The sequence below is a fragment of the Scatophagus argus genome, chromosome 16 (genome assembly GCF_020382885.2).
Source record: "Scatophagus argus isolate fScaArg1 chromosome 16, fScaArg1.pri, whole genome shotgun sequence".
NCBI classification, from domain to species: Eukaryota; Metazoa; Chordata; class Actinopteri; family Scatophagidae; genus Scatophagus; species Scatophagus argus.
Window position 1 is genome coordinate 12,338,646 of NC_058508.1, and position 15,442 is coordinate 12,354,087.

Here is a 15,442-nt window from a genome sequence, read left to right on the forward strand (position 1 = left end):
TGAAACTATTTATATAGACATAAACTGTTTTCTACAGCTGATATCACCATATAACAAAAACTAATTTTAGTGTTCAGGCACAAAAACAAGAAAAAAACTGGGAGCTAGTTTCATAGTTATATTGTACACCCTCAGAGCGACTGCAGACAAAAAAAAATACTATTGACTACCAGGTATGGGATATTAGTTTATCTTTGATCACTAAACAATATGAATTATCTTTCCATTATCAGTGCTTTGGATAGGGACATGCATGAACAGTTAAGAGTACAGTCAAGAGTCTGGCTGGTGCCTAGGCATATATCAGCATGTCTTTATTTTCAAACACGTACTCAGTCACTCTGTCTGCTCTGTCCTGTGCAGAGATAACATCCAAAAATAACAACATCTGACATATCTGTTAGCCCCTTGTGAGATCTTTGATCTGCACTGCATAGAAATTCAACCAGGTAAAGATGGGTAGATGAACATTCTTCATTTCACTGTTTTTAAACCAGATCCAGTGGGCCGTATTTGAATGAACACGAATCATCGATCTGAGTTTGTCTTGGCTTGCACAGTTTTCATGTGAACTGAGTAAACTTTTCACATTGTGTCCTGGATTTGAACTTTTATTAAGCAGCTACATCTCCCCCACATAGTAAACAGAAAGATAGCAGTGGCCTGAAACAGATAGGCATGTAGTATAATATAACAAATAAACCAAATGCTTACGGCTACACAAGCTCCTAGCTTCTAGCTAAGGTCAAAGGAGGAGAACAGAATATTCTACAAGCACAAAACGTGTGCATACTGAATAAACTCAGGCCTTCAGACTGATGTCCTGAAGGTTGAAAGACAGACCTTTTCACAATAAAAGAGCACAAGACAATATTGCTTTGAAAGGATTAAGCTCAGAGACACCAAACACGACGTAAGGGTGCTGTAATAATTCACCTGAGATAAAATCCACTTTGAAATTCAAGGCGTGTGTGTGTGTGTGTTTGCAGGTCAGCCTAAACTCACAGCAGGAGAAGAGCTAATATACAGTGACAGAGGGCTCTTTTCATTCTCTGGGGCCTTGTCTGTCCTTAATTATTAAAAGAGGGGCCTTACCACTGGCCCTGCACTGTCCAATATTTGATGCTTCTTAAATGTGGGCCTGCTGACAGATTAAGGCCAGAAGCAATATGTGCATGTGTATGACAGGCCATGAATGCTGATACTGGTAACAATGCTATATATGAGGCAGTGCAATCGCCTGGCCTCTGGTGTTGATAGTCCCCACTAATGAAATGTGCATGATCCCACTTAAAAGCAAAGTCTTTTCATATGACATCAAAGAAACTGTTGCTTTGGGAGGTACGTGTACGCATGTGTGCATGCACATCTCTGAGTACAACCACTCCCATGTATAAGATTTAATACACACTTGGATCAAAGAACTTTATAAAGATGATATGACAGTCATTCTCGCCCAGAGGTTACAGGATGACTCCCTTCATTTGAGCCATCGGTGTAGGTCACTATTCTATAATTAAAGGTATGGGAGTAAATTCTCAGAACTAAAAAAGCACGACTTTTACGTAAAAATACACCCATCCTGTCACCCAAAATCCTGTTTGTTCCAGTCTGGTATTGGGTATGCAACATAATCTGCCCACTTTAAGTGTCTGAACACTCAAAACTCCTGCTGCTGTTTAACATGAATCTCCTAAATAGCAGCAAGCGAATATTCTCTCTAAAGCTGCTCATTCTCATTCCCTTTGGTATAAGGTTATGATTACAGACAGATGGAATAAACATGAGTATACCAATCCAATATAACATATTAAGTTAAATCATGTTATATGAGGTCTGGGTAAAGTTAAGAAAGATTCAAACTGTTACAGTTTGATGCTGTTCAGAGTCAACCACAGGCAAAATTGTCTCATATACACGCAATGTACTGACAAAGTAAAGTTTCCTTCAGCTTGATAAATATCTAAACACAAAACACACACACACAAGTGCCTTTTACTTTACTTACAGTTGCCTGTGACCGAGTATTATATTCAGCCTCCATGTTGGCCAGCCTGGTGTTGGTGTCCTCCAGCAGCTCCTGAATGTTCTCAGTGTGTTTCTTCTGCAATTCAAACTTTTCTTGCTCCATCTCTGTCACAGCAGCATGCAGCTGGAAGAGCACAGAATAACTACATATTACTTGCAGATCTTTTCTCCGTATTTGTACGATTACTTTGCTCTATTTCTTCTGTCACTGTTTTATAATTTCTCATTTTGTGAATTTCTTGCTCATTGGAAGGGGATAAACAAAATTCACATGGTTAAGTGTATCTTTTTAAATTATACTTTACATATTGTGTTATAACTATTATTAGAAAATAGCTCAACAAAATTGCTCATCTTGTGTTAAGTGACCCAGAAGACATGAGTGGAAATCTCTTTGGGATCTTACTGAGCCCCAGCAGCTCTGTTAGCTTGAGCAATCAGGAGTGAAAACACAATTTACCCAGGGCAAAGAGCATTTATTTTTCATCACTAAAAAAAAAGCATACTAACTTAAACACAGCATAAAAGCAGAAGAATTTTATGGCAGTATAGCAGAGCCTGCCTGCTTGTCTCACACTATCAAATGGTCTTCCTCTGGCTCAGGGCTGCTTACAGGGGGGCTGGGCAGCAGAATATCCAAGCCCTTCAACATTTCGTCATACCTTCTTCTCCCACTCGTTTTTTATGGAATCGGTGCTCTGATCAGACATCTTCTTCAGCTCAGCAATCTGCTTCTCTTTGCTCTCGCAGATGACCTGGGATTCTCGCAGCACACTTTGAACTGTGGGAGAGCGCACACAGACACACACAAAGAGCAGTCAGGCCCTGCCTCAGGGTATGTAAGCAGATGGACCCACACATACACACACAGACATATATTTATGCTCATTGATGCACTGTCAGTAAATCAATGTCAATAAAGATATTGCTTCTATAAAATCGCCAGTAGCGCTTATCTTTGCCAGGACTGCTTGGCCTGTGTAGGCTTATCACAATCAGACCTGTTGAGAGAGAGAGGGTTAACTCAACCCTTCTCTACATGGCTCTGAGCATAATGTAGTGCATGAGTACACCTAATGATTCATTTTTTTTAATTGATTAACCTAATGTATTGCGTTTTTTCAATTAGTAGATTTGTCTAAACTTAATTGATTTAGACAAATGTGACGTAGATTGGATGAATGGTTCTGAAGATATTCAGAGGGCATACAGACAGACAAAGATTCCTTGCTTTATAGTAAGTAGAAATAATTTTAGAGATAGACGAAAGAACACAGGGGAGTGAGACAGGAACACGGCAGAAGAAAATAAGCACGAACAAAAAGGCACACATTATGAGATTAAACTTTAGTGAGTGGCAGCACAGCTGGAAAACGTCACTCCTCACCAGCGCAGTCTCTTCTGGAATTGTATCTTTTTGGGCTTTTTACGCTGAGTGTTCAGAGACACTAGTATAAACATCCTTCCAGTTACCCCTGCAATCCTGTGACCTCTCACCTTTCTTCTCCAGCTTATGGATAATCTCCTCCGATTCTTTCTGCTTGGCCCGGTACATCCTCTTCATCTCCTCAATCTCACCATTCTTTCGGTCCAGAATCTAAGGAGGAAAAGGCAGACTGTTTTTAAACAGATGCTTTTTTTTAATTGTTGAGAAAATGGCTGTCTTGCATACATTGTGGTGGCTCTTGTTAAAGTATTGAAGCTTTTTAATTTCACCAGTAGCTATCAAATCTTTCAACAGACAGGTTTTCATTTAAAGATACTAATTATGAGCCAAATTTAAACAAAATGGAATACAGATGCTGGAATCACTCTTAAAGGCATCCTGAGGAGTTTGTGACCACTGGTTTACAGTGTTCTAAAGGCTGCACCAAGAAAAGCAGCAATGCACCAGCAAGGTAAGAGAGACAATGTTTGCTACCAAGTGAGCATAAAATGTAAATGATGCAGGATTCACAGTTTTAAGAAGAAGAAAAGCCATTAAGCTTGTTTGTTCGGCCTAAAGGGTATACATATGTTTAGCTGAAAAATGCTGAAAGTAAACAGAAACCTTTGTTTGTTTAATGGAAAACTCCACAAGGAAAATTAAAGTGAATGGCAGATCTATTAAAAAGGCATTAATAGACGAAATGACAACATCTAAATAATCAGTGTTTGTTGATGAGGTTAAAGGTTTATTCACATTACTAATGTTTATGAAGGCTGCATCAACAGCCCTTTATTCTCAATCATTTGATGTAAACAAAATAGTAATTTATATGCATAGGAAACATGTTGTATATACATAACTCACTGTATTGACCTGACGAGACTTCATGTTCCAAACGCCTATCTAATACTTACGAGACCATGGGCTAACCGAGAGAAATGGCATCTGAGTTAACCACCTGTGCTGAAGTGTGATGAGGTAACTGCATCTGTTTGCTGCTGCCACCTGTGTGTAATTAGTTAAATTAGGCTACGGAGAGCTGGAGCTCCAGAATAAAAACAGAGCCTAGCACTCTCCGTGTGGAAGAAGTAGGTGTCATGGCTCACCTGCATAATGCACATATATACAGGATGTACACTATGCAGTTGGTCGAAGGGAGTATCTATTACACATTTTTAACAGGTTCCAAACAAACTCCCAAAAGCAGTTTACTGCCCACATAGTTTTTTATATTATGGTACAATGCATGCTCACAGTGAACTGTCTTAATATCATGTTACCTTATCTCACAATGAAGTCCATCCATCCATCCTTTTCTATATCACTTTATCCAAGCAGGACCGAGCAGTTGGCAGGGTCACAATGAAGTCAACTACGTAAAGTGTTAATCTAAAGCTGTTGTAAAGCAAAACTGATCATGATGCCCATCATATTAATAAAACAATCATTTTTTGACTGAAAATGAATGGTGCCTCTGAAACATTTAACCAGACCAGCTGGTCCTCCTCAAGAGGAGAGGAAAGAAAACTAGGATGGAAGCCATGCTGGCCCAGCTCAGACTTTAAGTTGCCATTGGCTAATGTCCAGTCACAGGGAAGTGAAATGGATGACAGGGGATTAAAGCGGGCCAAGACATTAAAAATCACACTTTTGTGCCCACATGTTTATAGACACCTGTCTTCGCCACAACTTGCTGGATCAAGAGGTTGCACGTGAGGAGTGAAGCCATGTTCTGAGCAGAGCGCAGGACTCCGGCAGGATAACGGGAGGCAGATTTTTGGCAGATAATTTGAAGATGCCAGCTACGTTTACACTCACCCAGATGCCTATTTAGAATATGCACAGTTTTGTGCCCTGTAGTGAATATACATATAAATTAATATACATTGCTCTATTTTCTTTGTTTTTGGTCTATTCTAAATATAATTACCTGTGTCTATGTTCTATGTATGTAGCATGAAGGGGCTACTAATCTTCTACCCATTGCTTTTTACAGACAAATAAATTACCTTGATCCTTGACCCTTGCTTTTACCATCAAAACCTGTCCCAAAGACCCAAAAGACTTTTTCCCTTTCTAGCATTTTGTTCTATCCGAGTGCACTTAGTTGCCAGACCAGTCATGCGCTGTGTGGATGGGATGGAGAGATGAAAGGAGGATGGTGTGAATGGAGCAAAGTTCACAGGATACCCAATTATTTACATTTCACCACCCCAGAAAGACTGTTGTCTTTTTAGGGGTCCACCAGGCAAGGCGGTGACACAGTGTCAGGTCCAGGGAGAGTGCATTACACGGTGGGAAATGACAGCTTTTAGGGTGCCCATTTTAGGCTTTTATAAGACATCCTAATGCAGGGGGGGAATCTAGCCTAATTTTTCCATGAATTTAGCCAAAATTATCAGTGAATGGAGTAACTGAACTGGGGAAGAAGGCACATAAACGCTAGAGTTAGAACATGAGCATACCTCCTGCACATACAGACAAACAGAAGGAAATTTGATTAAAAAAATTTCATAAATTTGAATTTAATTCAAATGGTATTTAAAACAAAATACTGTTATGAATTACCATCCATTGCTTTGTGGTGTACACTGTAGTCTGCTGCTCATCTCTAATCATTAGCACATTAAGAAAAAAAAATGCATTAAGATGTGCGTGGTCACCTGAGGTTATTAAAAATTTTAAAACTACAAACAGTACTGATTCACAGCCACTAGCATACAACACTGAGGCCTGTTGGATCATTAACCCCTCTATTTCAAACAGGGGGACAATGACCAGTAGCCTTTCAGCAGCTTATACATTATTCATAGGGAGACTAATTAAAACTAAACCTAGCTTGCCTTCCTCCCCATCAGGCTCAGCAAAGTGCACCCCTGAATCAGTCCACCTTTGAAGCCATTAGAGGGAATAGTGAGTAAAATTCTGAGGAAATTAAATCGGACATAACTCACAATCTGTATGTAATTAAAGAGAGGGAGAGAGAGCTGGCTGTCATCCTGTCTCTTGTCAAACACAAAGAAGCAATAGGCGTCTTAAAGTGGAAAGAAAATTGGAGTGTTTTCTCTGTTTTTATTAAAAGCTTCTGTGGCAGCAAAGGAAAGTCATAGCGAGGATGTGACAGATCCCAGGTGCTTGATCTGCAGCCTAACTGACGGGCACCTCATGTGAAATGAACCAGCTTTACCACTATTTTCACCAGTTGACAAAGAGCCTTGAAGAGCTGATTATTTGCAGGATGGGGCAATGAGAAAAGACTTGCATCCTTTCCTTTTCATCAGCCACCAAATGGAATCAAGAGTCAATGATGGGCACCATAACGCAGGTTAACTAGTTTTCATGAGCGATCACATTAACGGCTAGGCTAGGAAATCGCTACCATTAGAAATCAATATGCCCATTCTCATACACAACAAACTGTAAGTACCAAATGGTTTATAACGGCAAACTATCCATCTCCAAAGGTAGCTGCTGCTGGCAGAATACTCAATTACACAATACTTCAATTGTGATTCTTACTTTCTCAACATATGCATCATGCTTCTGCTGCATCCTCAGTTTCTCCTCCTGGTGCTTGGCCTCCAGAACTTTGAACTTCATTTCAGTCTGGGAACACACACACAAAACAAATGTCATAACAGTAATAACAGTATATGCAAAACAATGCACTTCTAAAGCACTTTTAACATTCTAGTGAATCAGTTTGTATTTTCATATATGAAATGAATTAAAATATTTTCTTGAGGCATGAAAATATTAGTTATTACCAGGCAACAATGCCTTTGTTGCCTGGAGAGAGAGATGTTTTGGGGGGAAAAAAAAATCATACAGAGTGACAGGATAAAGGAGATAAGATAAATCTGGGTGAAAGAATATATACCACATCCTGTCTTGTACACAAATGTGGCTGATGATGAAATAAACCACATTAACATTTAAAAATATTTATCCACATGTAGAGCTTCAAGTGCGAAGCTGAGATGTACTCAACAGCATATGCAAGCGTGCGTGTGTGTGTGTGTGTGTGTGTGTTAGCAATCTCCACTTAGTCTATAGTAAGCAAAACAAAGTAAAATCCTGTGTGTTTGTGTGTGTGTGTGTTTTCACTTGAACACAGTATTTTCAGAGGATCAAAATTCAGCGTTGGCAGATAGACAGTGGAACAGATCTCCTAAAACTAGAGGGCTTCTCGGTCTCAGTCAAATAAGTGATGACTTACTCATCACATACCATAATTTACTAAGAAAATTTCTCTTTGTTTTTCATCATTTATGGTCTTTTTATGCAAAACGAACTATTAGTCATTCAACTTTTCTCGAAAATAATTATCACATCCCTGGCAGACTTGTATGATAATATTTTATTATTACAATGTTTGGCGTTCCTTTGTACGATTGCATTTGTCAGCAATAACATTAAATGACATATTTTTTAATATTGTATGAGGTAAGTGATTAGCTGAAAGAATCCTGCGAGGATAACAGTTAGCTAAGAACAGCCAATGCAGCCATTATTACACACTGGAAAACATAGTTTGGTGCTGAAAAACGGGAGAGACAGTTTTTCTCTTCTCAAAGTCTTACCACTAATGGGGCAAAAAAAGTCAAGTTTTTTCCTGAGGGTGTGCCAGAGAAAAATAACATGTTGTTATGAAAAAAGTAAAAGGGCTTTATCCTATGGTAAGCATGAAAGTGTTTAGAGTCCTTATTTTGTGGCCTGTGGATGTACTGCATAGTTAATAAACCAAACCAGCAAAAATCACAATCAGCCATTATCAAGTACACTTTAATCTAAAGTTTAATTTAAATTTAAATTTAAAGTGCACTCTATTTCCCGTAAATGTCATGCTGCTTTTATCTGCTACATTTATTTATTTTATCTTTTATCTTTTATCTTAAAGGTGTAATAAGTAAGAACGGGACACCTGTCAGAGGTCAATCCAAACAAATAGATATCAGTAGATATCTCGGCAACACAGTACATAAACATCTTTGACAAAATGTTGTTGATAATGCTGTTGATAATTTTAGCTATTTTATTGTTGTCTTTTTTATTTTTTTTAATTACAATTCTTAAATAGATATGTCATATTGCACCTTTAAACTGTTTGATTGTTCTAGCTTTCTATTTGGTTTGTTACACATTACACACAAGATGTTTCCACTCACAAACACACAGCACATGGAATTACACAGAAAACCTTTGACAGACAGATGACTGGCCATTTCCTTTGATGTCACTGCTCATGTTTAGTCACTGTCTGTTCTGGTGTGTTAATCAACCCTGCAGCAGGGCGACAATGTTCTTCCTTTCAAAGTGTGCTTGGGTGTGTGAACATGTCTGTGGTTACCAGCACACCAAAGCCAGCTCTTGTTTGTTTTAGTCATCAAAATAATTAAGTAAAAAAATACCCACAGCATTACTGGGCACAGTCAAACCACATCAGACCTTCTCTTGGTGTAAGTCAAAAGCCTGACTGGAAATATGATTCAATTACAATATGGTTTGCGTGTATAAATATTGATACGATACAATGCAGAGAGGATGTTAGAGATGTGTATCCATGCTTTGGGTTTATAGATTTTATGAGAATGCAAGCGCTTCACTTTAGATGACAATTTTGTGCGCAAACAAAAAAAATAAAAGTCTAACTAAGATGCACAAAATTACCTTCTAGATGTCCTTGTCATAACCACATGCTACATTTATACACTGTATCCTTGACAAAGCTCTGTTAAGTGTTCTATATCTTTCTTCTACCTTTTAACAAACATTTCTTGTGCAACGAGGGGACCACAGGAGACCTGTCAGAGTAGAAAGAAAAATGCAAGGGAGAGAGAAAAAGAGAGACAGAGAAAGAGATGGCAGTGATTGAAAAGCAGAAGAGGAGACCTGATTCTGCCGCCCAAAAAAATAAATAAATAAATAAATAAATAAAAAAGCACATGTGGGGGTGTCACTTTCTCATCCCCTCTTCAAATGCTCTTTGGAGAAAGTTTGTCAAACTAGATCAGGGGCGTTTGAAACTTGTTTATAAAGGCATCAGTGAAGGAAGGAGGAGGAGGAATGTCGTACACCTAAGGCGTCTGAGATGCCTTCAATCAGCCTGACTGGGTGGTACAGCTTTTTTTCCCCCCCTCTTCTCTTCTTCAGAGTTGTAGCAAACGCTGTAAGATGCCATGTTTTTTGACACTTCGCTCTTGAAAGGATGAGAGGGAGGAAATGGCGTGGGGAGGGGGTATGAGAGAGGGAATGCCAGAAGAAGATGGAAACAGTTGCTTTTTCTGTTCTCAAAGCCGACGCAGGGTCAAGGCCTTTTTCCTCAGGGGGATGTGCTCACAAAACGTATGCTAACTGTTTGGGCTTCACAAAGCAAGGTTGCGTTTGTGCGTCTTCTTCGTCTTGCCTGAGATCTACAATGTCCTGGTGCGTCTTTCATCCTCAGTAAACACAGATGCTCTAAGATAGTCAGTATGCAGCGTTCTGCTATCTACTGAGGAGCAGCTAGATGCCATTTCCACATTCTGACTATAAGTTAATTTACTGTAGTCTGTCCAAATAGAAAGACTGGATTAAAACTTCAGTTTTAGAGGAGGGTACTTCCAAACATAGAGTAAGTAAACAGATTATTACTCCAAATTCCTAATATGAATACATCAAGTAGATAAGAATCAAGGAAAGAGGACAGAAATGCTTTAAATAGCAACTTTATCATTATGGAACTGTGCTGGTCCCTTGTGTCTCCCAGCCTGAAGCACCATCTTGAAAGCCAAGCGACAGAACTAGTCCCCTTTATACTACTAAAGCTCACTAGCTTGCTCTTTTTTAGCTTTGAAAAACGTTCAGATAAGACAGGCTATGGCCCTCTAAATCACAGGATGAGAACTCAAGCTCTATCCCAGAGGATCTTTAAGATTAGAGTGACTGCATCATTATGGCAATGGAAAGCAAAGGGGCCTGATCCCCAGACAGAGGCTTGTGACCATTAGAGTGTGGCTGCTTGATGCTAACACATTCATCTGCCATGCTGTGCCTACTGCCAACAGTCTCTGAGGTCAGGTACCAAGGGGTTAGTTTGAAGACAGAACGCACACACTCACACACACAAACTTTAAAGGAAAGATGGGTTGCTTTAATCAGCCTGTCAGTATCTCCACATCACTCCGGCCCATGGCCAAGCCCAACTTATCAGTCACCATTTAAATGAATTTCCAAAGAAAGACCCAGCCCTCATAATGCTGAGCACTGCTAGGGTGTTGCTGAAAGACTAGCCGGACTTTGCTGCTCCATTGAGACATTTTCCACAACTCACCAATAAGCTAACACACTGTCTGAGCAAAGTGAGTCAAAGGAACGTCAGCTTGTGGCGAAGTTTCTCAGCTGCCACTCATTATTTCATAGAAAAAGAGAAGTCAGCATTCTTATCAATGAGTGAATAGCTTAGCTGGAGGATGAGCTTGGTGTGAAAGCTGAGATTTTTGTTAAGCTGTCGCAAGCTTAGTGACATGTGGCGTGTGTACCTCTTTAAACCTGGGTAAAATTTTCAACTAGGCTTTGGGGATTTAAGGGAAGTGATGTCACCATAATTTCCTGGATTAGGCCTAGACAGCCACGCAATAGCAGCGCTGGACAAGGCTTCCATGGTTCTGCAGAAAAGCTTATCGTAGCTATTGTGGATGATATGGTTAAAGTGGGATTGGTTTCTATATGGAAACTCTGTGTTTGGATATGTGTGCGTGTGTGGTCACAGCTGTATCCTGTGCGGTTCTGAGTTCCTATCCACACAATACTCTTTTAATTGCTAATGATGACGCAAGACACATGATCAGCAGGAGCATCTTAAATGATAAAAACTAAAAGAAAAGGAGCTTTACAACAGCATGTCATAAACCACAGGCCTATTACGATTCCCAATGCAGAGCGTACAGTGAAAAGGGAACTTCCAGACCTTTACACCAGGATCAGAGCTGCCTTCTGGATAACAGAGTAGAAAACAAGACTGAATCCCCTCTCACAATGGTCAAAAAACCCTCTACCACGCACTAACATCTGGCATATATTACAATAGGCATTTATTTCTGGGTCAAACGACTTGGATCGGCAGTGATGAAAACATGACACATAGGTAGAAGCACTAGTTTTTGTCCTTTTTCCAGTGCAATGCTAAGATGTGCGATGAAGTCCTGGATATCTGAAAAATAGACTGAAATAAAAAGGCAACCAACATAGCACTGCCACTCACCAATTCTGCTGTTACTGAACTACTGTTTCCTATTTTCTTTGTGGCATCAAACTTGACACACCAGAGAAAAAAAAAGACAAAGGCAACTGCTATTAGATATTGGTAGCAACATTTTGGTGCAAAAAGGTTTTAGATTCATCAGCCATGGCAGTGACTCTGTGAGGCTGTACTTAAAATGCCATTGCTAGTATGATAACATGTTGATGTTAAACAAGCATATAATGTTTACCATGTTCTTCACATTCTTTAGCATGTTAGTTTGCTAAAATTTGACAATTACACAAAACATAATGTAAAGCTGAGGCTGACAGGAATATCATTGGATTATCAGGCCATAAACCAAGTAGTTCCAGTACTATAGAAACTGAAATTGAAATTTGGGGGCTAAATGAAAACATGAAAGATCAGAACAGTGATCACAATTTATCCTGAGGGAGACATGAACGTGTAATGAAACTTTCACGGCAACCCATCAAACTGTGGTTAAGACATTTCACTGGTGGTTAGGGGATTAACCAAAGGCAATACAAAAGGATCACTGGGAAATTATTGATGTTTGTGCCAAATTTTGCACCAATCCATCCAGGAGATGCTGAAATATATGTTTTTTACAGGACATGTGAAAACTTTGGCCAGATGGCGACATATAAACCTAAGCACCATGGAGGAAAAAAATACTCTAGTTCTGCACCATTTCCTCTCATTTCCCAATGTGTCCCTCCCAAAGTTTCACTGTGACTTTTCCTGAACTGGTTCCCATTTTGAGAGCATTCTGGCCTCAGTGGAAATGACAGGCCAGCTCAGTTCCTGTAGTTTCTCTCCTAAAAATGTATGCTCTTATTCAATGCCACCCACATTTAAACTGATTCTGAATCTGAGAAGTATTCGGTACACCATATACACTATACACTATTTACATACAAGAGGGGCACATAGTATTAAAATCCCCCATCGCTATACCACTAGATCATTAACTGCAGCCTCAAAAACGACTGTAAAGTTAAAGTGAAAACCCTCTGACTCAACGGTAGCACAAACTGATCATTATAAGTGTCACATGCTACAATTTGTTGCAGGGCTGTAGAACTGGATTGTATTACTGTAGACTGTAACTTCACTTCAAACTTCAAACTTTATTTTGTCAGTATATTTTTTACATACGCCAAAATTCTTTCTCTGCATTTAACCCATCACTGATTGAAACACATTGATCAATCACTCCACCACACCCAAATGTTTCCTGCTAGTCCGGGGTGGAATCAAAGTGGTGACCTTCCAGTCACAAGCCGCTTCTCAAACCTCTCGGCCGTGGCTGCACTGTAACGGTGTACACATAATAAACTGGTAACACCGTGTACATGAAAGTTAAGCTGGTGTGGAGGTTAAATACGGTCTTCTGAGAAGTGATAAGTTTATATTCCCTCCACACATAGCTGTATGTAGCCAGCCAGCTCGTTTAAGTCAGGATCAAACAGCATTGGACATTGCTTTAATGTTTTCGTATTTGTGTTGCTATATTCAATATCAGTCCACAGGTAGACCGACTGGCTGGATGGACTTGTAACAAGCGAGTGTGTGTGTGTCCAAGCATGTGAATCCTCTTTTATCAGTCACAAACACATCTTTGTTATGACAGGTCAATAAGCAAGACCACTCTTGTCTGTTATGTCTCTGTCTGTTTCTTCCTTTCTGCCCTTTCTCCCTCCATTCTCTGCCCTCGCCTAGTGAAGCCGATCTAACTGACTCGAGCGCTTCCCTCTGAGCAGACATGAAAAGCCACAGCTATTACAGCCAAGTCATGCTCAGTTTTATATTTAACAGTGCGGGTAAAGGCGGATGGGGGGGGGGGTGAGTGGTGGTTCGGTCGAGGTGGGGAGGGGCAGAAGGGACTTCAAAGCATGCTTTCAGAATGGGATTTTCAGCTTAAATCCACATAAGGAAAAAACTGTCATCACTGGGAGCCGGCATTATTTTGGTCTTCTGAGGGGAACGCTGGCCTCGGCCATTTCAACAATACAAACTATGTGCGAAGATGTACGCACAAGGCTGTGGGGGCGTTTAATGCCATAAAGCAGCCAAGGGAGCTTTAACCCCTGTATGTATTCAACACATGCCTCTATACAAATGTTGAGCATACTGAACTCGGGGTAGCAATGATTTATGTTGACTGGAATGGATATAAAGTAAAGGGCAGGCTCTTAAATGTCATGTACTGTCTGACATCCAAAGAACTGGTGTCAGAATTATGATATTTATTATGCATGGAAGCTTTCAGGTACTGTTGGGGTTTGCTTTGTGTGGTGCATACCTCCTTGTTCTGTACAAGATGTGAACCCTGATCATCAGCTAAGGTGCTGTTCCTCCCAAAGCTCGACTTGAAAATCTACAGAGAAAAATAGGAGCAAGATTAGGTGATGAGATGACCAAGGAGCTCAAAGACAGCATTCTTTTCCACATAATAATAAATAAACAACAAGGAACCCCTTGACAACTTACCGGAGACAAGGGAATGGGCTTCTCTCGCAAATACCTGGGGTTTTCAATCTGAAAGAGCAAACAGAAAAGCTTTAGTACTCTTTTTCCTCCTCCTTCAAGCGTCACCACTAACAGAACCTAACCTCCTCCCTTGGATTGTCATAAACAGTGCGGGGAGCACATCAAAAGTCTGGTTCTGTGGCCAGAGTCTCTTCCGTCAACTCTCGTCTGTTTAGAAAGACAGATTGCATTGGGCTACTTCAAGGCATTGTGTGTGTGGCCGGCTACGTTTCCACTCTCAGCCTCGCTTTGCTGTCCCGATATGGTCCTTTTGTCAACAATCGGGACCACTAATCTGTAAGCTATCCCCAGTCAGTTTACTGTCAGATGGAGACATCCATGTGTATACATCCTTGCCAAAGGATGGATTGCCATGGCATGTTCTTTGATAATAATATGAAACATAGAGACAGGCTCACAATCCAAGTGTCTCTGCGGCATTACATCAATACAGCTCACTAACTGTGACACAAACTGTTGACAACCTACTATTTTTCTTTCATTATTTGACGTTAGTTTATGACCCCATTACTTTCTTATGAACTTGCACTATGATACTGTGTTCCTGTCATGCACTGAGGCTGTCTGTAGGGGCTGCCAACTAGTGGCAAGATCACGGCCTTTCAAAGCAGCAGTGCTGACTTTGGAGATGACAGCAATGACGCCCAGTAAACAGTTCTGTTGCTAATCTCTTCAACATGCGGATGAAGGACAAGAACGAGGAGGAAGAGTTGTTCGAGAAGGGTAGTGAGGGACTCATTCATTGGAAAAAAAAAAAAAAAAGGATTTAATGTTGTGAGGTGGCACAACCCACACAAAGCTAACCCAGAATAAATGGGAGACGAGAGAACAGGACCCGAAAGAACCTCAGATACTGGGACTAAAAATAGTAATACTAATACTAATACTAATAAATAGTTGCAGCTACTGTACTAGGATTAAGTCACAATCTGTTGCTTCAGGGCAAGCCGGTGACAGGTAAAATAGATGAAAGTAAATCTGCCTCCTGACTAAGTCTGCGTGATGGAGGTAAAAACAGGTCAGACGTTTTGTTAGTTGACATACTGTAAGCTCTCAACAAAAGGAGACATCCAGCTTGAACACAGTCAGGTTTATTGTAGATTGTAATAAATGCACTCACTGAAAAAAACACACACACACACACACACACACAACAGCAACAGATAACACAGCGTAGTCAGTGCAGA

The 15,442-nt window shown here is 40.1% G+C and overlaps 1 protein-coding gene across 8 annotated transcripts in view; it reads right to left on the reverse strand.

Annotated features, from left to right (window-relative positions):
• The window catches only part of cep112 (centrosomal protein 112), a 94,445-nt gene that overhangs the window by 68,008 nt on the left and 10,995 nt on the right, over positions 1-15,442 (reverse strand). For all 8 annotated transcript variants that reach the window (XM_046414560.1, XM_046414559.1, XM_046414561.1 and 5 more), the window contains exons 7-12: positions 14,196-14,243; positions 14,008-14,082; positions 6,977-7,063; positions 3,526-3,625; positions 2,691-2,809; positions 2,009-2,152 (exon numbers count right to left, since the gene is read on the reverse strand). In XM_046414560.1, coding sequence (XP_046270516.1) covers positions 2,009-2,152; positions 2,691-2,809; positions 3,526-3,625; positions 6,977-7,063; positions 14,008-14,082; positions 14,196-14,243 — 573 coding nt within the window. The remainder of the gene's footprint in view (positions 1-2,008; positions 2,153-2,690; positions 2,810-3,525; positions 3,626-6,976; positions 7,064-14,007; positions 14,083-14,195; positions 14,244-15,442) is intronic.